Source organism: Lutjanus erythropterus, chromosome 10 (genome assembly GCF_056507025.1).
Source record: "Lutjanus erythropterus isolate fLutEry1 chromosome 10, fLutEry1.hap2, whole genome shotgun sequence".
NCBI classification, from domain to species: domain Eukaryota; kingdom Metazoa; phylum Chordata; class Actinopteri; order Lutjaniformes; family Lutjanidae; genus Lutjanus; species Lutjanus erythropterus.
Window position 1 is genome coordinate 34,113,376 of NC_139326.1, and position 26,109 is coordinate 34,139,484.

The 26,109-nt window shown below is 37.6% G+C and overlaps 1 protein-coding gene across 1 annotated transcript in view; it reads right to left on the bottom strand.

The window, feature by feature from the left end:
• Positions 1-14,441: 14,441 nt before the first annotated feature.
• The window catches only part of hk2 (hexokinase 2), a 40,480-nt gene continuing 28,812 nt past the window's right edge, over positions 14,442-26,109 (bottom strand). Inside the window, exons 15-18 of the mRNA XM_084729112.1 lie at positions 25,785-25,968; positions 21,598-21,753; positions 16,594-16,830; positions 14,442-15,290 (exon numbers count right to left, since the gene is read on the bottom strand). Coding sequence (XP_084585238.1) covers positions 15,146-15,290; positions 16,594-16,830; positions 21,598-21,753; positions 25,785-25,968 — 722 coding nt within the window. The 3' untranslated portion in view covers positions 14,442-15,145. The remainder of the gene's footprint in view (positions 15,291-16,593; positions 16,831-21,597; positions 21,754-25,784; positions 25,969-26,109) is intronic.

Sequence of the window (26,109 nt, forward strand, 5' to 3'; positions counted from 1 at the left end):
TATATCATTAGGATTTATAATTATAATTTATAATTATAGTTATAAATTATAATATATGTTATTGATTAAAAAAACAAATTATTATCAACAGAAACTGTAAGCAGGCAACATTTTAGTGGTATTTATTTCTTGCATAAAATTATATTAAACCATTTGATTATACAGCTAATTAAATAATCTTGTATTTAATACAACACAAACATTAAACAATTCCTCCATGTTATATGTTGTAATATCATGATATTTTATGTGTCAGATTGATGTTTTAAGCTGTAAATGAAAACTTTAACAAGACAAATACATACATTGTAAAATAGAAGATACAGTGGGAGCAGTCATATCTGTTATTCATCACATAAAACAATCTAAAACCCATTGAATGTGCACCTTAACTTAACTTACATTATCAGAAACAACCTTGTGCTGCATTAGAGAGCACAAGTGTAATCTAGACAGACACCACATTTCTTCCCCTGCCAATCTCTCCAGAACAAAAACCCTATTGTTGGACAATCTCTCACTGAGCTGTATTAAAAGAGGTTCTCCCATAGTTCAGCTGGTAGAGCGTTCGCCCCATGTACTGAGGCTGCTGGTCTTCTGCAGTGGTTGCTGGTTCAGTTCCTGCCTGTGACCCATTTACTGGATGTCATTCCCCCTCTCTCTACCCCCCTCCTCTCATATCTTCAGCTGTCCCTATATGAATAAAGGCAAAAGCCCAAAAAATAATCTTAAAAAAAAAAAAAAAAAAAAAAGGGAAATACATAAAGTAATGACAGCATTTAATGGGACTAATTTCAACTGCCATGCCTCCCTCACCACTCTTACATCTACATTACAACTGCCTGCCATTGATTAATCAGTACAGGTAGGTCGGTAGCTACAATGGCGCTGTCAAGCAAAAACAGTTCTACCAGTTGACGCTTCTGTGGCAAAGTTAAATGACAGATGTGATAATAAGTTATAACACATTCGGCAGTCACTAAGCTGTGCCTTGAAAACGGTGATATAGAATCTACCTCCATCACACTGCAAACGTACAAGTCAGTGAGAACTCTCTTTATCATACATTTTATTACACTATAAAAAAATATTTTGACAAAAGCTATTGGTCAGCTACCTCAGTTCCCATCAGCATACACAAAAACACAACGTCCAACTGGACAAACGTTTGCCTTATCAAAATAAAATATTACTATGATACCTTTAAAATGTTCAAGTAGCACAAATGAAAAGAAACCAAAAGAGTAAATTAACATAAACAATCCAGAGTTAATGTGTTACAATCCCAGCTAATCCCTTCATATAAAAACAACTCACCCTTCTTAAGTCCCGCCCCCTTAAATTCTTACAATTGAGCAACCTCGGCACCAGGCACCAATTGTTTTTTGTCTTTGTTGGTTTGGGTTGGTTAGGTTTAGGCACGAGCGATTAGACTGATCAGGATTAAGTTCTTGGAAAAAATATATACACGTGGTGGTAGCTCAGTCAGGTTTTTGCTTTCTTGTTTCCTGTAGTTAGATAATCTCGGTTCGAGGCTAGTCTATGTTGCTAGCTAGTTGGCTAGTGTTTTGCTAACATTAGCTATTAGATGTAACTAGCCACCACCCTGACAAACAAAAAACAAAATAAATTAAGAAATAATAAGAAGTAGTGGAAAAAGAAGAAATTAAATATTCTCACACCTGTTTTCCCTTTTAAACAAAGAACTACAACCATACACCTCCTGAACTCGTGTTTCTTCCTTTTACCGAACTAATACAAGCTTAACTTGTTCATTTACTCCTCATAAAACATACTTAATTCAAACTTGACAAAAAAGCAAAACACCTCACCTAAACCATCTTCATTAGTCTATCCACTGTTCCAACAATCACCAGCTCTGGTTTGGTGAAATTACATCCTTATTTCAACGCGTGAAAAGAGCACAAAGGGTCAGAAAAGTCAAAAAACTTGGCCCATCATCAATAGGTGAAATATTTGTTCAGTCGCTCAACCCTACTAGCTACCAAACAAATGATGTTGATTAGCTAGCTAGTTAGTGAGTGTTTCATTAATTTAATATATGACTATATATGTATGCTCCTTAGGGCCCCTTGCAACATCTTTTCATCATCTTCAACATATACGAGCCTCACACGTAGCTTATCTCAGTCCAGCAAGCAATATTTTTTTCCCCAGGATGGCAACAGCATGACACACCCTACTCTTCTTCTGATTGGCTTACCCTGATATTTTCTTTCCCTAACCCTCACACTCTCCTCATGCTTAAACCCAACCAGAACCTACCCAACCTAAACAACCAGAACCAATGGAGGAAAAGAATACTAGCCAATCAGAGTCAGAGTAGGGCGGATCATGACTGACAGAGGTTCTGCCTTATACCAAGCTTGCTCAACTGTTAAAGGAGCGTGCAAAAAGGGACGGGACTTGGGAAAGGTCCATTCTGAATAATGTTGCATGTAGTAAAATGTTCCTGTGTTTCTAAGTGTTGCTTTCCCTTTACTCTCTATGCACTTTATTTTTTTTTCCCCAAAAAACCCAGTTGAAGGTGGAGCCAGCTCTCAAACAGAGCTGCAATCATATTTGCTGGTCAAGTCATCAACCTACATATGATGAACTAATGTTAGCCATCTTTTTTGCTGTAGGGATCCAGGGTTTTTTGGAGTTTGGCACGTATTGGGGACTGAAAATGAGGATATCTAAGCGTCTGTTGCTTTGATTTTCAAATCACTGGCATGCCCCTTAATCCGAGAAATGTTTAGATGTTGTGTGTATTGTAGTTTTTTATGTTTCTTATTTCATATGTTACATTATGTGGTGATATCTTTAATTGAACATGTTGTCTTTCTATGAGACGGAAAAAAAGACAATGACAAGCACATCATTTTTTTTTTTTTTTTTGCTTTGTCTGGTTAAACCAATTGTTCAACAGCCTGCGTACTTTATGATTAGGCTAAACAGTTTACAAATAGGGAGATTTTGGCAAAAATTCCTGCATGAATAAGATTTCCCAGTAGCTACGATGTAGAGCCTCAGGTCTGATCTTTGCGGTTCTGCTACTGCTAAAATTTGGCAGTAATCTGTCAATACATACTTAATTTTCCAAAAACACTGTGGTTGTTCACACAGTCTACTTGAAGTGTTCCATAGAGCCATATGTTACCGATAGTAACCTTAATGAATGTTAACAAAACCATTATCATGTTCCTTTCATTAAATATTCTGGATAGTTTCCTGATTTCTATACCAACCTGTTAATGTAATTATTTACAAGACATGCTGTTATGCTACTTGTACTTGTAATATATTTATGCTTTAAGTCTTCTGTTGTCCCAAATTATTGTGTTAATTGTAGATGTTTTCTGTTTATGACGGTGTAAAAAAAAACAAAGACAAATTGTGTTTCCATTCAGGATTTGTGATTGTATATATGTTCTTATGCATATATTAAAGTATAAATCATTGGGGTCCTTGTGTTTTGGTGCAGTTGCTATTGATAAGCGGTTAATGGTGTGATGTAACTTGAATGTATTCATTGTTTGTTTTCCTGTCAACATCAGAAGCACTGTTGCTGCCTGTTTCAGAAGTGGGCTTGTTGTTTCCATATACAGCTGTACAAATGTCTGTGGTACACAAAATGAGCTGCTTTCATGTGCTTTTCCCAAGTGTTTGAATTTGCATTGACAATTTAAAGCATGTTAGCTCAGGTTACATGGATTAATGATGCTTGTCTCACAGTGGGTGATAATTTTGTTGCTTTGTTATTCAATATGAATGTATCACTGACATCAGAAGAGAGTGCTCAACACTTAAGTACTTATTATTTTTGTGAAAGTAAATTTGTGTGATGATGCCTCAGGAGAACCAAGACTGATGTTGCAGGCTACTGTAAACCTGGAATTAGTATGTATTTGTGTTCCTTGTGCTTTTTCTATGCTTTGTAACTGCTTGTAATGTTGAAGTTCTGTTTTGTTTTTGTTTTTTGTTTTTTTTATGTACTAACGTCAGGAAGGTCAGTTCCGTTATTGATATTTTTGTATAAAGGCCTAATTTTTTTGTTCAGACTCAGGAGAAATGTTAAAGGATAGAAAACTCTTCTCTGTTCAGCTGCAGCCTCAAACAAACAAAGAGGAATGTGACGGCTGCAGCTCATTAGCAGAGCCACAGCTAGTGTCCCTCAGGTTAAAGCAGTACATAAGGAGTGTTCCAGCACAGGAAGACATTTATGAAACATGTTGCCTAAGTGGATAATGTTCTAAATAACAACTTCATGTAACTCCACTCTCACACTGAATTATCTAAATGCTACCTCCATTATGTAAAAGCTATAATATGGAACATTTCTACATTAAAATGTCTTAAAACGCTGTCATATTACATATTTCTCATATTGTGTTCTTACATTATTTCAAATGTTTCCAACAATGTTCAAATGCAGAGAAATATGGAATTTATTCAAGGAAACGATGTGTTTCTTTCTAGCGTCAGTGAGTAAAGGAGGTCAGTGAACATAACTTAATGTTAAGTGAATAAAACCTTAACGTAACTTTGACCATGAACATGATTTCTGTCACATCAGCAATCGTTATTGTTTTAATGTGAGAGAGACCCCTAGTGGCAGAATTTACTTATACATTTAACATGCTTGACATGACAACGCTAACATGCTCTTGGGTGGATGTCTAGCAGGTATAATGTTCACCATGTTCACCATCCTGTTTTAGCATAAAGTACAGCCAGCTGAGGCTGATAACCAGAGGTGGAACAAAGTCATTAATTTACAAGACCCACATCTTAGACTTTGATTTTTGAGTCATAACAGAGATTAGACTTACCATTCTTTGAACAACTTCAAATGCTGAACAAAGTTGTAAATTGTTGCGTCGCCGTCTGTAATTTTCGACCCGTGCATTTTGCTTACAGCAAATCGTTTTTTTGTTGGCCACCTCATAGTTTTAGTACACAAACAAAATTACCTTTGGTCTCACTTTTTCCAACTGGAGCTCAGTAACATAATATTATTTACGTTGTGCATAAACAGCATTAACGTTAGTTGATTCAGCAAATGAACTGATTTGTGGATTCACACTTTCTGAACAACATACTATTTAATATTTAATGTCATCACAGCGAATTTTATTGTGAAGGGTCAATCTCATGTCGAGATCAGCGCACTGATCTATTAATACGTCAGTGGATCAGCTCTGCCACACACATTTCAGAAGCACAGCCTCTGATTGGTTGGACTCAACCCAAGGCTTCTTGGGATTGCCAGTCGGAGGCTAACAACATGCTAACAACAACAACAAAACAATTTTCAAGATGGAAAAATAGATAAATAAGTGCAGAGGACATTAGGACATTGCACCAAGGTCAGGTTGTAAAGGTACAATGCTAGCGATGATATTAGCTTAACATTAGCCTTTCCAGCTCAGTTTGCAAACAACAGGCAAGACTTTTCTTAGCCTTGAGAAGCTGCAGCGTTTATTAACTGACACACTCTAACCTGAACTGTACATTTACTGCCAGATTGACAATTTACTGCAAAGTTCACGTTCCTGCTCGGTATGAGCAGCACCGTCCCTTGTCTGCTACATGCTCTACCTCCATAGCACACCACACACACTTATGTACTGCCCTATTCCTTACAGACACTACGCTACGCTTCTGACAGTATGCTTCAATAAAGTTTGATAAAAGGTAATTATTAAGGGAGGGAATATACGGCTTTGTCACCACAGTCAGAAAAAAATCTTAAGCTACTTAAGAAGTGCCAGTGACGTCTCCACAGCACTCGCTACCAACAAACAGCAGTAAACAGTTATGTGGTAACTGAACAGCTCAGTATTTTCTGAGGTGGTACAAAAACACTGACAACAGTTTGAAAATCTGATATGTATGACGCTACATACAATATAATCCAAAGCATCCTCGTAGCTGCTTTGTAGGGCTGATCATTCTTTACATGACAGCCTTCATCCTGTGCTCTACCTCACGCTATGAATGCTTGTATGTCACTTTTAAAAGACAGGCATGAGTCACGCTGCTACATTTGGATGAGGGTGTAGCTGCTGAGCTGAAGTTATGCGACCACTGGTGGCTTCACTGACAGGTATTATAACCTGTATGCTTTCTCACAGCTGTGTTCTGAGTTTAATGCATACATACTATAATTTGTCAGTGTGTCACTGTATGCAGCAAACTTTAGTGTTCATGCTGAATGTGCACATTATCTGTTTTGTATGCCTATTTTTTCCTTTTGTCACGTGATAACTACAGAATAAATTATTGACTCAAAGGCTTTTCTGTTCATGTGTCCTGTTTACATACTGAGGCAGTTCAGGTCATTTATCTGTGGCCTCTGTTGCCTTTTTAGTACATTTCAGGTTCTTTGTATCACAACTTACAAAGCTCACTGTGAATGTAATTAATATGCAGTTGAAAACAGATCATATGCATCTGATTGCATAAATATTAGTTTTGTCCTCACCGTGAACTGGGTTGACAAACTTGGACTGCGCTTTGCACCATGCTGATATGCTTACAGTTATGAACTTCAAAAGTCTTTTTTTAGTGTCTGGTGGTCATTGTATCCTCTTACCATGCAATATGTCACTGCCTCTCTTAGACACCATCCCTGCTGTTATAATCCATTACGTGGACAGGAATCATGAGGTAATCACTATAATAATGTGGTTATCTACAGAGACAGAACAATCCATTCAGTATCAAGGGAGTTTGCCTTCAAAACACATTATACATGTGAGAAAAAAAAAGTTGCTGAACCTGAACGGAAACATGGTCCCCCAACACTATACAAGCCCCTCAAACTGACACACCGAACAACACCGCCTCCCACTCCCTTCACTCTGTTATGAATATACTGTCAGTAACTCTCTCAGTTCAAATCAGCCCAGCTGTTCACTTCAGCTCACTTCAGTTCCAACAACCCGACACAGATGAAAAAAAAAATTATTACCACCCTGTCACTGTCCTCCGGCTCTGGTGGCTCAAACATGTCTGGACATGTCCGATCAAGCCGCTAGACAGCGTCCATGTTTCAGGTTGTTTTCAGGTCATAGTGGTGTTTGACACTGAGACAGCAGAGTGGACACGCCTCCAATGTTTCAGAGCAGAGAAAACTGCTCATTTTTTCATGAGTTTGACACCTAATTGTGGTGTGACAAACTCAGAACACACATTTATTATTGTTTGACACGATCTTTAACCCTTTTGTTTTTTCACTTTTTGGGGAAAAATATATTAAATTAATTTATAAAAGAAAATCATTTCTTTACTTTAAACATTTTATACAGTTACACAACATATATAATGGCAATGTCACTTTTTGTGTGTTGTTATGTTCAATCAAAACTGAAACTTAAGTTTTTTTTAAAGTAAAAAAAAGTTAAATATCTATGAAATCTAATAAAATCTAAGCATTTTTGTGTTTTCAATCTATTAAACACTGTAAAATCTAATTATTAATTAACTTATGAAACCTCATTCAGTTCATTACCTGAGAGATGGAAAATATGCCACACAGTTAATATCTTCATATAAAATTTACTGTCACATCTGCAGACACCTGCAGGGAGTCATAAAAAATGTGCTTCTTGAAAATGTCTGTGAAAATGTCTCAGTCATCCAGGTCATGGTATTCATATCAAAGGTTGTCATAGGCAACCAGACTGGGTTAGTTCTTGAAGAACTCTTCATGTTGCCTACGACAGCCTTTGCTATGAATGAGGTGTCAAATATGCAATAAATAAAATGTGATTTCTGAAATGAGATTTCTATTTTTATTGTGTGTGAAGGTACTATGCAGGTAGTTATGGGACACTTTACTGCTTCATTTCACATCTTTAGTTATTGTCCGTGTCATGTAAATACATCTGAGATACTGTACATCCAGAGGGTCATTTTGTCATTATTTTAGTTCTTTCAGAGGGATAAATTGAGTCTAGGTGAGAAACCTGCTCAACAATACACATTTATGTTTTTAAGAGTTCAATTAACACTAGATCCACTTTTAGTTATACTGGGTGCATCAAAAAATTCTAAAACCCTACAGAACGCACAGCACTATTTCTGTCCTGTGGCCTCCTAAGAAACTAATTCTTTTTCTCTGGAGGAAGAAAGCTGCAATGACTTTTAAAGCTTGGATAACACTACTGACTGATACCCTCCACCTAGAGAGGATTCAGCATGTCCTAAGTGACAGGTTGGAAGAATTCCAAAGGATTTGGAGACCGATGATTTCATTCGTGCAAAGGATGGAGAGTTAAGACGCATTGTGCAATGGTCATCTTTATCAACTCTAAGTAGCACTACTCTGGGATTGGGGGGTATATTGATTAAGTCACTTCCTGATCTTTTACATTACCTGGTGCAGTTTTGTCTTGTGTCTGTGCTTTTTCTATTTATTATGTGGCCGTTTTATTTTCAGCTTTGTAACCGATACCACATCACAAAAAAATAGGCACTTTACACAAGCAACTTGATAAAACATCTAGAGATCCAACACGATGTAGAGTTCAACAAGTTCATTGATGCTTCCCCTCTTTGGCGGCTGTCTGTCAAATTCCATGGAAGTCCATGTAAAACTGAAACAACCTCACAGAGTGAACCTGTAGACCGCCGCCAGCTGCTGTTCAGTAAGTGCTGCTGGGCTCAAACTAGTTGAATGCCTCGACTAATTAATCCGAAGACGAAGAAAAAACACAGCTGCCACCAGTCTGCAACCATCTTTTTTTGCATCCCTAACTGGAAATGAGAAATGAAATTACTGACTAAGCCTAATAGTGCCTTTTACACAGCTTACACAGTTTGAATATTCAGTCTAAATTAAATATTGAAGTTTTTCCAACCTCCGCCAACCAGTGAAGTTACAGTTTACACCCACATCCATCCAGACTCATATAATGTCTGTAGTGAGGACTTTGAAGGAATTTAATATGGATCTTACCTCTATAATCACATGTAACTTTGAGGGAATTTAATAAAAAGTAATTTTTCACAAGTTCTCACTATACATGTGTGATTTTGTGTCTGTAGGTGTCTCTCTAGTTTTTTTGGTTTGCATTTCTTCATCCTCCTTTGATGTTCAGCATTTTGTTGTAGCCATTTTGCATTTTTTAAGCTGAAGCGGCAGCAACAACTGTGACCAGAGGCACTGTGTTTTCCGGTTGTCTGTCCATCCCATTTCTGTGAATGTGAGGACTGATAGACATCAGAACATTATGATGTAAGAGTAGTTTGTGTAAACTACTGGGTAGATTTGTAATATAGAACTGCATCACATATGTGAGGCTATCATGTTTCTTTAATGTAAAAACTAACTGGAAGTGTAAAAATAATGTAGTGGAGTAAAACGTAAAATGCTCACTAGGTCTGCACCTAACTTATTTTTTAAAATGATTAATCTATTGATAATTTTTTAAATTAATTGATTGATCAATCATTTATCAATTAACCTAACATTTTTTTAATGATTCAATTGTATAACAACTAATTTATCTAAAAAACATATCAAAACCTTGTTTCATTAATATTTTTATATTTTATTCAATCATAAAGCACATTAGAATAATAATAATGATAGTGGCACATTTTAAAATGAGTCTAATTAGTCTCTAGTTTAATAGATTCCATGTCAGATGCCTGATGAAAAAATACTGGACCTCAAATCAAAAGGAGCTGTGATGCATATTAATTTAATAACTATTCAATGTAACCCCTTCACTGAACTGAAATATCAGTATTTTGACATAAATTCTGACATGGAGTTATTTTATCACTGGAGTCATATGCAGGCAAGATGATCACTGGCAGTGTATTTTTGGATCAGCGTGGGCCAATCAATTACAGTCTGTAATGTTATTTTTGCCATTTCTCACTCATATGTGGCTGATATGTTCAAAACAGCAGAATAATACCATCAGATGACACATGATGTAAAATGAACAGCAGCGGCGCAGACATCCCTTTTAATACAGGGGTGATAAAGAAACTTTTATAAAGTCTAATCAGAGTGACTTGGACTAACCGAAACGTGTTTCATGTGTTGATAGTCGTGCTGCAGCTGCAGGAGGAGGACAGGTCGCTCTGCGCTTCACTTCCAGCACTTGTGCAGAGCAGTTTGTCCAGCTGTGAAAAGTCACGTCCAGAGAGCCAAACTGTTGCATCTCTCTCTAAAATCTCTGTGCAGCTTGTTCTGCGGGTGAATCACTGCTGTGACTGGGCACATCTGTTCATAACAACGCATCAACACATGACATGCAAATCAGCGCATTTCCACAAAACAACTGGACACAAAATAATCACAAAGAGACACAAAACAATTGAACAGAGACACAGAGCAACTATAAAGAGATTCAAAAACCCACAGCTGATGCATACATGTTGTAGTTGTGTGTCTCTCAGTCTGGGTGTCTTGCTCCCACGTAAGAGGGATAAGGGGTCCAATTACATGTCTGTATCCAGGGGCTCATTGTCTTACATAACCCATCCATTGCCACAATGCTCTTTAAACATTGTCGAGGCTATGGAGTGAAGAAGCTCTAGTGACCAAATAAAACCATTTCAACAGGACTAGAGTCGAATTAGAAGTGTGCTGAGATACCACATTATGAAACATGGCTGTATTTGATTCATTTGTGGTCCACTGTGCAGACAGGAAGGTGCAATTATACCATGTCAAAACTCCCTTTATCTACAGTGAATCCTCTTTTTCTCTTATGTCTTACTTGATCAATTTTGCTTATTTATTCTTTGTTTTATTCCCTGAACTCTGATCCCTCAATGTGTCAGCTACATGCAGTTTTATCGCTGGAACATCACAGTGTAGGAAACAATAAGCATCTCACTAATTTCTATGACATCTGCCTGTTAAATTTCTTTGTGTTATGTGCCATTCATTGAACTCATTATAGAGGTCTGCATGGTCATTATGTCATTAGGTAAAATAACATTAATTAAGCTACATATTATACACTTCAAATTCAAAGGAGAAAACTCTATATGCATAGCAGGCATTGTTGCTAAGCAATATCTGCTCTATCAAGCATCTGTCAAACATATATCTCTATCAAGCAAGTTATAGTGTGATCAGTGACAATGTTTCACAATAGACATGTTTTATGGCAGTCACTGATATGAAACAATAGGGTAAACACAGCTGTTAAAATAAGCATTATTATAAAAAGAATAAATGAAAAGAAGTATGTGGGTGTCAAATTAGACTGTAAACCTCATATAACATGTATGAACAAGGAGCACTGCAGTGCTTGGAAAAACTAGACACATACTAGATTGTAAAGCATTGTACACTCTGTATTGTTCACGTGTATTGGTCTATTTTAATCATTTTGTAGGGGTATGGGGAAACATCAACAAAGGCACCCTACAGCCAAACTTTACCTGGTTTGAATCCTACTTAAAGGACAGGGACTGCTTTGTGTCTTTAGGTAATTACAAATCTGAGCGGGCAAAAATGACCAGAGGAGATCCCCAAGGCTCCATTCTGGGGCCTCTTCTCTTCAACATCTACATGCTACCACTAGCTCAGATTATGGAAAACAATAAAATATGCTGCAGATGACACACAAGTTTACAAAACCATCTTATCAGGGGACTAAAATCCCATATAAACAGCAGTTGCATTCAACAAATTAACTATTGTATGTGCCAGAATTTTCTTCAATTAAACAAAGATAAAACTAAACTACTTGTTTTTAGAGGCAGCGTTCAGCTTCAGTCTGTAACGTTAAAAACAACAAACAAGCCAGAAATTTTGGTGTGGTCATGGACATGAAATTCAACAGACACATTAAGATAATTATAAAACAATCTTACTACCATGAGAAGACAAGAATTGAAGGAGGATTTGACATTGGCAGGATTTGGAAAAACTTGTCCATGCATTTATCTTATGTCACCTTAACTCCTGTAACTGTCTTTCAGCTGCAGCTGACTGAAATTAAAAAAAAAAAAAAACCTGCAAAGTATGTGCAAAGCAAAAAATAATTCACTTTCTGGCAACATACACCATCACCAATTTTCAAAGTATGTGCATATCTATTTGTGGGGTGATTTTGTGGATTGGACTAGGGTAAGAAGAAGTCAAAGTATCTGATAATTTCCAAAGATTATTAAGCGATTATTTTTGTGAGGAACAGAAATGAAGAATGGGAATGTGAAGCATGTTATTGGTTCTTTTTCTCCTTCACGCTTCTGATTATGGAGTGTTGTTGATTAGGAGTAAAGATGATGAACATAGTGGTTTAGTTGTATTGAATATATATTTTGTTTGTTTATTTCTCTTTAATGTTAAATCAGATCAAATACCAATTAAGGTCTCATTCCATTTAGTGTAGCAGAGCCTTTCCAGTGAGCCCACATGCACAACAGACTCTGTTTGACCTGAATGGAACAACACCTGTATTTACTGTTCTATTTCACGTCATAATGGCTGCTGTGACAAAGGTCTGTTGGACACAGAAATGGGACATGATGGTGATTATACAACTGGAAGTTGTAGTTTATGCTTTAAACATGTCAAGCAAATTGACATGTTCTCACAACTGTCATCTAAATGAAGTCTAAATAGGATTAACATGACTAAACAACACAAGGCTAAAACAATCCAGCCTGTTAATCTGTGTTCAAACCCGTCACCCCAGGAGGGCCACCAGTTCTCGCTCTTCACATTTGAATCACTGTGGTTTAATTAACTTCACCCTCCAGGTGGGCAATAAAGGGTCATTGTGTTTTCTCAAACTCAATCTACCAATAAATGTAACTCTCTTTAAATACATGCTGGTAGAAAAAGACATGAGATTGTAATCTGCATTGACAGATGTTTTACATTTCTCACTCCATGATCACACTTCAAAGTCTCACATTTTACTCATGAGATTCAGGTTAGTGTCTGTTGTGGTATGTCAGGATGATGAAATAAATGTCTTTGAATTTGATGAATTTTTAGATTCTTCAACAGATACATGTTTTTTGTAATCATGGTTAAAGTTCAGTGCACTGCCAACCAGCCTTTTTACTTTGTTTGTGTACTGTTGACATATCTAATTGATTAATGTGAGATTGTTTGGCTATCTTGCCCCAGCGTGGTGCCATAAGCACCGGCACAGTACATGACGGGGTGTGAGCTGCCCTGCCAGCAGGAGATGTACATCCAGCGGTGTCTGATGAATTCCCTGAGAATCATAAAGGGCACTTTACACCCACATGACAGCCTGTTTTCTGGTAGGAGATAGAGAAGTCACAAATCACACACCAGCAAACCAAGAAACTGTTTTTCTATACTGAATAATAACAAAGTGCAATCAAACCTGTGCACAATATTCTGACAAATAACTATAAACAACCTTTTATATACAGTATGTTTTTATCTGTATGTATTCACACTTTTTATTACAATTAGTACAATTAAGTGAAAACAACAATAATTCAAGGCTAGTTTTATTGTGACATTTATTGCTATAATTGTTGTTGACAGCAGCCGTAGGATGATGATGATCTCAATAATAATAATAATAATAATAATAATAATAATAATAATAATAATAATAATAATAATCAGACTGCGATAGTTTTAAAAAAACTGCTATTAGTTTGTATCTAAAGGAAAAAACAAACATTCTCCTGTTGGCTGAGGAACTAAGAAGCAAAAAGCAAAGCTCAAACATTGTGGTGTAATCAGTTGATTAAAACCATTTTGCCACCGGATACAATAATTATACAGTAATAATAATTAAATATTCATAGGATTTGTGTAAAACACTTCTCTCTGATTAAATAATTATGTGGAATCTCTCTCTGAAGCTACAGACCTGTATAAACACTTGCAGAACTTCTGGATGTCATGAAGAGTCACTTCTTTCTTTCAACAGACACATTAAGATAATTATAAAATAATCCTACTACCAATCCTACTTCATTTCTTAAATCCAAATGAAATACAGAAGAAAGAGAGACAGTTAAAAAGTCAAATCTAACAAGTCTAAAAAAGACTAGAACCAATCCCTCCTTTTGCCTTCTGAATTCAAAAGCTGGGGTTTAATTAATTCAGGGTTGCTGTGTTTTATCAAACTCTCTGAATCAGTTTAATGCTGATGCCTCTTACTTTGTCAGTGAATCAGAATAAGCTTGTTGCAGTCACTGCAGACAGTATGACAGCTGATAATGTTGGGCTGGAACAGCGTGTCCTCGGCTTGCACTAATTAATGCACTTTATGAATACACTTCCAGTTACTTCTTAGTCAACATCGCTAATCTTTTCTTATTGATGCCTTACTCACAATGAAGTGACAGGTACTGTAACAAATTTATATTAATGACATTTTTAAATATTTCATACTAATATGAAGACCAACTTTAAATTTGAAATCAAGAAAAAAAAATAAGTTCACAGCTGTACAAAATGCATTTCAAGTGTTTGATTACATATCACAAATTTCCTTTAATAAAATCCATTTTATTCTGGTTTAAGAAGGGAAGAAGCCCAACTGAGAAAATCATCATAGAACAAAGTATTTAATATGGAAAAATCATGCAGACATGTTTGTTGATCAGGTCTGTCACAGGTTAGGTTGTGTTTGTTTTAGCATAAGGGTATGCTTTCCGGTTTGGGTGTACCCCAAAACATCACAATTTCCTTTTGGCTTTTCACCTTCGTGAAGTCTCATCTTGAAAGGTGCTGTATAAATAAACTCTTCTAATCTTTACTTTGGTAGACGTTTAGAAAGGCAACTCAGATCACAGGCATCATTACAAAAAACGAACAGTCAGCTGGGAGTGTAAAGGTGCAAAAAAAGGAGCGTAAAATGTGAAATGAGCCCCACTGTATGTTGTAACAGTCATATTTCACAGAAGGTGCAAATCCTCTAAATCTCATTTCTGAAGTTAATTTACCACCATCTTCTGCAATGTCAGTTTACGTCTATTCAAAACACAAACCAAAAACTGACATGTTCATATGAACCTACACACACAGAGTAAGTCAGATCAAACATTTCAGTACTAAAGCTCAGAAACTCAGGGTGTGTGTAACTTCACTTTGATGACCTGCAACAGCAAATCAGTCGCAGTAGCTTTGATTCTACCTGTCCACTGCTGTTTTGATGACTCAGTGCTGCCCTTCATTCTTGATCCTACAGGCCACGGCTGTGATCAGTGCTGCTCCCTTCCCACTTCCATCCTCTGACTTCTGGAAAGTCACCTGACACTGCGGTGCCAAATCCTGCAACGTCTCTTGCATGATGCTGGAGAAACTTCAGGAAGAGAGAGGGAGGAAAGAGAATTAACAAAAAAGGTTAAGCGTAAAAAATTTCCCCCTCTAATATTTCATGCACCCTTAGTTATAAAGTATGTATAAATATAAAGTAGCTAGCTCCAAACTTAAGAAACTTTCTCACTTATGCAGACTTGTTTGGTGCTTAAAAAATAAGAGGTTTTGTGCATAACACTTCATTTGAAGGGGTGTGCATAAGGCTGTCATGACACCTGTACACATGATGGAGTCTTAATGAATGTTTATGACTGGTGTCATTAAAAGGGACAATTCGCTTCATAATATTCCCTGGCCTGTTGTGCCATTTATCCATCTAGATTTTTTTTTTAATTATTTGAATTTTTTTAAATGTATTTTTTTTGGCAGTTTGAGCATCACAAGCTGAGAGCCATTTAGTCCCATTATCCTGGAGAGCAGGCAGACATTTGTATGGAGGAGATCTCCAAAACTCTGCATCACACACCAAAACAAGACAGATGAGTAAATAACACTACAGGCCAGGGGAAAAAAATCATTTTGATTTTAAGGTGACCTGTCCCTTTAAGAAAACTTTTCCACTTAAGCAGACTTGTTTAATGTTTTTAACATAAGAAGATTTGAGTGACACTTCATTTGAATAGGTGTGCATATGGCTGTCATTTCACCCGTCATTAACATGAAGGAGTCTTTATGAAGATTTATGACTGTTGTCATCAATTCTGTAACTTTTAATGCAAAGTTGACATTGTTTGACATGTTTTCATTGTGTCAACTTGACATTAACCAAGACAAAAATGTCTTTGTCACGACATTATCAGACTTAAAGAAACTGTTTGGCTTAATGTTTTAAAGTTACATTATACTGTCATATGTGGTTGGTTTTGACACAGGCTGTCATGAGTCCATAGTAAGTGTCTCATGAACGTTTTCCTTGACCTTAAATAAAGTCCTACATTTTAGGCTTGTCATGTTAAGTTTAACTACACTGTCAGATGCTTATATAAAGGTGTCATGAATAATACCCTTGACCTCAAGTAAAGTGGTCCCATTTGAACTTGTCATTAAGATATCATTAAATGTTATAAGGCCAGTTTGACTTTGGGTTGAGGCCAGGCTGAGCTACCTGACCTGCTAAAGTAGGTTAATCACTGTAGGCTGTTAACTGCAGGTGGTAACTGAATGACACTTAATGACATTCATAAAGACTCCTTCATGTTCATTACAGGTTTCATGACATGGTATTGTCATTGTAACGCCAGTCTTATGCACACCCTGATTTGTGTTAGGACATAACTGTTGCTTACTGAGGGTGTGTCTTGTAAAGGGTGCCATCCACTCCAACGGTGATGGAAAACTGATTGAGATTGCGGTTCTGTCGGATCCTGTCCACCACAGCGGCTAAACCTGCACCACAGAGCTGAGCTGCACGGCGGGCGACCACACTACAGACCTCCTTCACCAGCACACTGTCGTCACAGGTGGAGGTGGTGAGGCCCAGGTGCTGCAGAATGGAGCGGATCTGTCTCATGGCCAGACGGTCACTTTGGGATCAGAGAGTATTTCAAGGGTTAAACAAATGAGACGTGCTGCTGTCATTGCTAGCTAACATACAGAGTGTGGCAGACAAGTTAAATACATCTTTGATGAATATATCAGCATTCCACTGCTGTTTTATTATGAGGCAGCAAATTCAAGAAACGTTTTCATCATCAGTAAATTAACATGACTTCCATCAGAGTGAAGTCACAGCCTGTGTCACAGGCTGTCAAACTCCATTAACATTTTGCTAAATTTAACAGTTACAAAGATCTACACTTTCTACAACAATATTAATGATTTACATAAACAGACACTCAGTCATTTGGTGAAAATTCAGAATTAATTTGAACTCTGATTAATGTGAAACAGACATACAAAACAGTTTTTCCAATCCTGCATGGAAATTTCAAAATTGCGCCCCGCGCCCGTGGTGTTCCTGTCAGGTTGTTTCTCTGATGACAAATTGTGGTGTTCTTATAATTTATTACAGTAAATATATTATGGATTTCTTCTGTAAGCACTTCAATGCGGAGTACCAGCAGAGGGTTGCAAATCGGTAACAGCAATATATATTCTTTATTTAACCAAACAAAAGTCTTGCTGAGATTAAAATCTCTTTCTCAAGAGCGACCTGGCTAAGAGAGCAGCACAGGCATTGTTTAAACAATAAATATAAACAATACAATTGTGACAGACTACAGAGGAGTGGTCACAATATCCAGTTGATTAAGAATGCAAAGTCAAGAACAAAAATCCAGTTATGATGCATAAACAGGTACAATTTTCTAAAATAATTTCAGTAAAAAAAAATCAGGAGCAAATACTCTTGAGTCCTGAGTAGCATGAATCTGGATACGTCTTTAACACCAGCTGAAGTCAAATGGTACTGAATACCATCAAAGGCAGACTTCAGGAATTCAATTGTTCATACTCCTGGGATATCAGACAATGACTCCCACCCCATGCAGGACACTACCACAGTGCTGGAGAGCTCCTTCAGTAACACACAGTTTCACCTGAAGTGTGTGAAGGAACGTTATTGTAGGTCCTTCCTTCCTGCGGCTCAGACTGTACAACCAGCACTGCTCCCAGCAGACAACATATTCACTACATGCTCACCAAAACTGATAACTGACTGCACTATAATGTACACCAACTGTAAGAGAGAAGCAGCCTTGCAGCACGGGACCCATCGGAAGTAGCAGCATCAGCAACTTCAGTGCGAGTTTCACACTGACCAACAAAACATTAAGTGTATCAATTGTGATATATCGCTTTGGACACATGCTAAATGCTGCCAGAAGGTGGGGTTGGAGGGAAAAAAAATGTGAGCATTGTGATTCTGCCTTTCATTTTGATTTGATTTCACTTGTTTCACTCATAAGATTTGAGGTTTTGCTACAATCTGTTAAAGATTATTTACATATATGGAAAACAGCAGTGGTCCCAGTAAGGAACCCTGGGGCACACCTTTTATTAGAGGGAGGAGGGAAAGGAAGACTCAGCATCCAACTGGAAACATTGTCTTCTAGCTGACAAGTAATATGAAAACCGTTTTAAAGCATGCAGAGTTTAGCCACTTTTGTAGAGTCTTTTTCCTCAAGGCAACATTGTGTCATCTGTGTCAAAAGCCTTGAACAAATCAATTACAAGACCTCCACATTATGTTGTGGACTCAAGTGCTGCATGTCATTCACCATTTTCATAACAGTGGTTATTGTGCTGTTTTGTTTTCTAAAGCATAAGGGGTGTTGTGATTGAATACCAGTTGTGTGTAATAACTCAAGTCGTTCTTTTCAAGGACTTCAGCAGACACATAACTTAGAGATGGGTCTGTAATCAGTGTACATCCCTTCCTTTCAGCAAAGACAGAACATGGGCAGGTTTCAGTATGTCAGGACTCTCATTGCTAGTAAGATTAAAAATGTGAGCCAAAGGTCTACAACTAACTTGAGACAGTAAGGATCAAGCTTGTTGGGACTTGTAGATTTGTTAGGATCCAGTTACTTTAAGGCTCAAGAGGAGAAAAACTGAACCACAGGATTAATTGGGGGTGGTGGAGAGTGGGCCTTATGCCCATTAGCCTGTTTTGGATCTGGATGTAAAGATTCAAATAAGGAACCAATTGCAAAGTTCCTAACAAAACAATATCAGTATCAGATGTATCAGTATCAGTATCAGCATCTCTTTGCTGTGCACATCAGTAACTAACCATTGTTTTGTGAGCTATGCTCTGAGTATTAATGTGACAATACTGTAAGACACTGCTGTCTCATTCCTCTTTGTCAGATTGGAATTACAAAATTGCCACAACAGATGACAGAAATGTTTATGTTTGAAAGATTAAGACTTTTTTGCTGAAATCTTTTTGCATCTAAGGATTTATGTCAACATATAAATGTATCTGAGAGTAACAAGAGTTATTAGAATAATCATGTAACTCACTTTGATGACCAAGACTTATTTTGCATTAATGGGTCAATTGAAGACACGTGCAATTCTGTAGCCTATTTGAAATCTGTGTCAGCCCTATTGTCATTTAGTCATTTGTACACAGCTCATTTTTCAACTTGACCTGACCTGACAATTTCTAACTGCAAAGGCATTATACACCATAGAGGAGGTAACAGGTTACAAACCAGAGAAAAGCTTAGATTAATCCAGGATTAATCTGTACTAGTTAAATGAGTACATTTTTATATTTTTTGAGCTTTTATGCCTTTAATTTGTAAAGTAGGACAGCTGAAGATATGACAATATAGGGGGAGACAGAGTTGGGGAATGACATGCAGGAAAGGGCCAGAGGCAGGAGTTGAACCCACAGCCACTGCAGAGGACTCACAGCTTCAGTTCATGTGGCAAACACTACCAACTGAGTTACCAGGCCAGCAAATCTAGTACATTTAAGTATCTTTCATGAATGTGGCTTAAATTTGGCTTAGTTAGTCAGTGACTATGGAGTCCTAGAGTAAGGTAAGTAACTTATGGTGACATAAAACCTGGTATGGAATACAAAACATCATAACTGGTGTGAATGTTGAGACAAAACAGAGGCAAAAACAATTTGTTCAAACAATTTAGTGAGTATGAAAAACTGCTTCTAAAACAAATTGTGTCAAACCATCCACTTATTGATAAGTCAAGACTCATCTGGCCTCTGTAATTCATGCTGGTCTTCATTTAGATCAGGCCTACCCAAAGTGGAGCTCATGGACCAAAGATGGTCCACCATAAGGTTCGATATGGCCCGCCACGTTTCTAGCTACAAAACATTACAAGTATTTTTTTTGAAATTCTAAATAAATTTGTGTTATTGGTGTTTTATTTTTGTGGGGCAAAAATGCTTTTTACAGGCATCCTCGAAGCTCCCATGGTGTGCACCCAAGTCTCTGTGCGGTAGTGTAGCTGAGCAGACAAACTAGCTTTCAAAAGAAGAAGAAAAATGACATCTTGGGAATAAAATTAGAGGACTAACTAATGCCTCTGCCCCCGTTTTGGATTCTGCTGGATTCAGTCCATATAATAAAGGTAAGCTCACAAGCACTGCAGCCTAATGACAGTCAGAGTAGCGTTTCATCGTGAGTGGGTAACTTTAGCAAGCATTGCAGAGGGCAAGGGGCAGACTGATTACTGTCTACAGGTGAATGCATGCTGAGCAGAGGGAAAGGTGAGCAGTGAAGTTGTCATTACAGACAGTGCTATTAATTTACAGTTGAGGTTTGAGTTTGTCAGAGAATAAAGACAACATCTTCTGAAGACTGAAGTGGACTTCCTGCTTGTGCGTGTGTTGTTTCCCAGCTGTGGGAATAGTGTCGTGATCAGGCGATTAGCTACACCTACGTTGTGTAAGCATTAAGTACAGCAGAGCACAGTGTGGTTGAGCCATTTTACACATTTTACACAAATACTGTCGTAATCACAAATAAATCAAATTCTCTCTGTACAGCCAGTATTAGGGATCAGTTGCTGGTGCTGGTCGGTTGCAGGAATATCTCAGGTGACGCATCACAGTGACTCGGTTCGGTATGCAGTGGTTGATGTTGTGTCATAATTGCATATACCCTGGTACAATGTCAGGAGGGTATGAAGGTATGAGTCACTCTAATCCTTCCTCTTGCAATCAGTTCAGTTTAATCCAGAACAACCTAAATCTATAACTATTTTTAGATAAATTTGTGCAAGTTAAGTTAAGACAGCTTAAGCATGCATTTTAGTCTGAGACTTGTCTGTGAAACTGGCCGTTAATGTTTTAAGTCAGACTTTCAAGGACACTGAGATTTTCTGCTCCTGTACAAATACATTTGACATAAACAACGAAATTCCTAACTCCCTTTTTACTGTGTTGATCTTTGCCTCTCTGATGTTTCTGCTGATCAGAATCAGGACTCAGATGTCTCACTGGAGAAAACTTAAAAGAAGAGAGAACCGCAATACTATAGGATGGTGATGATCACTGGCTTGTTCACTGTGATATATGGCATATATCATAATATCTATATTATATAGGGTCTTCTTAATTCAAAGTGTATACTGAAGTGTTTTACATGGAAAACCGTAAACAGAGCAGCCTATACTCTCAGCAGATACAATGGATGTAGCTTCATGTGACCTGGCTCCCTCTATCTCTTTTATCTCTCTGCTCATCAGTACTCAGCGTGATAAATACAGTATATCTCATATGTCTTCTCTAGTCTTTCTTCAGTGTTACCATGGTGAACAGGGGTGAGCTGTGGAGAGACACTGAGGCTAGAACAGTCTGTAAAACTCACCTTTCAATCTGTGACAGGAACTTTGTTGCAAAGATGCCCCGGGTCTTGAGTCGTTCGGACAGTTTGCCTCTGAACAGCAGGCCCTTTTCAGTAAAATCTATCAGCACATTCCTCACAATCTCCCCGAGGTACATGCCACTGATCATCTTTTCATACCTCAGAGAAAAAGACACACAAACAGAAAACTTAAACATACATAAATAAACTTTAAGATACTGTCATACACTCCATAATCAAACAGAGGCTCAACTTACAAAAGCAAATAGTAAAAAAAAAATAATAATGATAATAATTTTAAAAAGTCAAATCAAAAGATGGAATAGTTCTTCTTAACTTATTATTATCTTCAGGGATTTAAGCTCAGAAAGCAAACAAAGTTGTACTGGTGGCACTGTTGTTACAGAGGTGGGTATAATTAGAATAAATTGTCATGAGGTGTAACAGGAACTGCAATTAATTATGCCTAATTATAATGGCTCCTCTCACCGATGAATTGTCATAGAGACAATTTCATCACAGACAGTCCAGACAAGTTTCTTTTAAGAGGAAAAACATTTGATTTAATTAAACTAACTATTCAGAACCAAAAGTAATGTGGCTCTTAATTTCATCAATTGAGGCACCTTTATATTTGTCTCATTGTTCAATGGCATTCAGAGAGGAAAGGCAAAGTAAGAATTTCATTGTCCAGGGAAACAAATGCCTGAACCTGAACTCGAACTTAATGACATCTCAGTCAGTCCAGACGGGCTTTTCCCAAGAGGAAGCCAATGTTCATGTCTAGAACAGTGCAAAGTCCCAGGAAATAAATATGTAGCACCCTAAATATGCTGTCAGGTGCTGATCATGTCCCTTTATAAGCTAACTTTTCTGAAATCCTCCTCAGTATGGTTTGTGTGAAATGATGTACTTACAGTAAACAAGTCCATGTGCAGTTGCACCTGCAGTATGTTTTTGACACAATAAACGTGTTTCCATTATTTTTCTGGTTAATGGCATAAATGCCTCGATATTATGTGCTGTCATCTCCCCTTGAGGTACGGGCAAACCAAAAGTACCAAACTAGTTGAAGCAACTAAAGATGGGATCTTTTCAAGGAGGCAACAAGAACAGAGGTGGCAAGGAACATGTGGGCAGAGTGTAAAGCAAAGTTCTAATGAATCAACTGTGACCAAGAAGGAAGGTAACCAACCTGAGGTCTGCTGGGCATTGAATGCACATGAACCTACCATTGCAGCTTATTATTTACTCCTGAAATAAAACTCTGATGCAGCTTAGGCAACAATCTGTCTCACTGGTGAACCTCCTTTGTAATATAAGCCGAGTTTCTTTCTGTCCTCTGGCTTAAAACTTTAGTTTGCTCCTCAGCAGGATTTATTGCACAGGAACACTCAATCCAAGAGCCCACAGTGCATTAAGTACTCAGCCACACTAAAGCCCTATAGAGAAACTGAGAGGATAAAACACTCACTTAAAATGTATCACAATGGTTTCCCTCTTGTAACATCTTCAACACTGAAATCAAAGTTTTTATGGTTTAATAACAGCAACTTCACACAGAAGCTCTGGCTTAGGGGCCCCTGGCATACCTGCCAACATTTAGGTTTAAAAATACAGGATAATCTGCCTGAAGGCAACACAACTGTTTTGTTGATGAATCCTCAGGCCACTGAGAAGTGCTGTGTCACTGTCATCGATTTAGTCGTACACTTATTTACTAGGGACAGGAGCAGGGGCTATTGGGAGAATTTTTTGTTTCCATTTTTCGTTTTTCCCCTGTGCCCTCTCCACAGTGATGACCTCCTTTGGTGTACTGCCCCATTTTAATAGTCATTGGGTGTTTCTCTGTTGTTTTTGTAGACATGATACTTATATCATATTTGGTTTTGTTTTTTCTTTAGGATTGGGTTCTGTTTCCTGTTTTTGTTCAGTTGTCGTTTTGGAGCAGCCTTTTCTCACATGAAAGCAATACTTGTTTCTGCCTATTTTCAATGTTAATGAACAACAGATATCTGTGGATATATATTTTGCAGCATGTGGAAATTATACCACAGTTAGGATGAGTGTCACTAAATTGGTAACATGGATTGTTAAGGGAATCAAATATGTTGTTAAGAGGCGTAAAATTCTTTCATCGCTTAAAAAAAGAAGGGGCACAGTTAGCTTTTTTCAAGAGACCCACTTATCTGACCTTGAGCATTTAAATCTAAGAGAAGACTGGGTGGGTCAAGTCTTCCACTCTTCTTGTAATTCCAAAAGCAAGTGTTGTCAATCCTGCCACATAAAAGGCTGCTTTTACATTAGAAAGAAGGACTCTGAAGGGTGATATGTCATAATATCAGGCTTCTAATACGGGGAAAGGCTCACTCTTGGATGCATTTACTCCCCCAATATGTTTGAGGTCTCTTTCTATTCCAATTTGCTCACAGATATGTCCTCTAATATTTCATCCCTTGTAATTTGGGGTGGGAACCTAAATTCTAGTTTAGAACCAGTATTAGACCAAAGCCTCCTCAAATCCACATGGCTATCCACAGTGGCAGCTGCCACCAGGGAGCTCTGTAATGATTTGAATTTATTTGACACTCAGAGGATACTGAACCCAAAAGTGAAGGACTTCACTAATTTTCCTGTCCACACAATTCGTTTTCAAGAATTGACCACTTTTTCACTTCAAGGCAAACTTTGGACAGGGTTAAAACTTGTAGTATATGAGCAATGACACTTCAAGATCACTCACTTATCAGACTAGAACTCACACATCTCTATTATAATCCCTCTATACGTCACTGGTAATTAAGCCCTTCCCTGCTTGGTAATCCTACCTTTTTAACTCTCCTGGAGGTACAATTGACTCTTTTTTTCCATTAATGATACCCCTGACGTCTCAGCATTTACACTATGGGAGGGTGCAAAGGCCTATTATTACACATCAGCTAAAAGAAAATAAGCGCTAAGACAACAGCTAGAGCATGAATGCCAGATCTCTGATCTAGAGAAAGAGTTTAAACACTCCCTTTCAAGATCAGTAGTGCTGAAATTAGATGCAGTTCATTCTGCCCATGATAATCTCCTCATGCAAAAAGCAAAAACTTCTATTTTTTATGCAGCAGAAACTGCTTGGGATGTCAACGTAAATGTCTTGATTTTTATATCAGTGGATCACGTCCAGACCTCCAAATGTTAACCACTACTACGGAGAAATCTTTAAAGTTTTGCGGATGGAGCACTTAAGCTCAGTTTTGAGGGGGAATGAGAGAGTTTTTGGTAAATTGTGGGCACCTTTTCTGAACTGCCTCCCAGGCTGCACAGTTGACCTAATACACAGGGGGCATCATTATGTAAGTGGCTTCCCTCCTGTCCTCTGTGGACTATGATTTGCTAACACCTGTCTTAGCTGTCATGTGTGTTGTGTCCTGTTTGTTTTAAAAAACATAATAAAACATTGTGTAAAAAAAATGTAACTGATTAAAAATGTGTTAACAATTATTGTATGTTTTGTGTATCACTTCTCTGGGGCTCACAGGTTTTGTCATGATTTGGTTTGGTCTGCCTTAATAGCCCCATATGACGTGAATAAAACATGAATATTTTCTTTAGTCCTCTGTGACAGAAAACTGAATATCTTTGGGTTGTGGGCAAGACATTTTGAGGGTGCTTTTAGAAAACTGTAATGAACATTTTCACCATTTTCTGAAATTCTTTAGAGCAAATTGAATAATCAAGAAAACTGATCACCAGATTAATGAAAATAATTGTTAGTTGACACCCTAGGTCTAATTGCTTGTGTTTTTAAAGTCCTTTTAAAATCAATGTTTCACATAACTTATGTGCTCCTAGAACTGTTGAAATAAACATGTTACATGTGTGATATATAGCACTTTACTGCCAGAAAGGAATCTGTTAAAGTGGTGTCATTAATTCTAATGCACTTGATGTGAGACAACCACTTTCAGGCTTTGTCTAGGACTCTCAAGCTACACTGAAAGGTCCTGTGAAGTACAATATTTTACTTTGCTGCACAAGTCTTTTCTTTTCTAACCCTAACCCTTTGTTTCTAGAGTTTCTCTGTGGCTGTCTGTCTGCACCCTCTCGTTTATCAGTTTATACTGTATTTTGAATTTTTTTTTTTGTTTTTCAGACATTACAGAGTGGAATTAATATGTCAAAAGTGATCCATCCAATACCTCTGTTTTCCAGGGTTGTTAGAGCAGTCATCAACCGTGTGATCAAACTGGGTGCAAAAGTCATCAAGTTCACCATTGTCACCGAATGCTCCCCACTCCATGTTGACACACATACGACCGTCATTTCCCTCCACCAGGTCAATGTTGTGCATTTCCTCCATGTAACAGGCATTGGTCCCTGTGCCTGAGTCGGAGACAGGTGGAAAGGGGTTACAAGTACATTCATGGAAGGAAAATATCAGTTTCTCTTTACAAAATGAAAACCTATCCACTTAAAAAAGAACATAATCACACAATCTCTCTCTCACAGTAAACTCACTTTAAT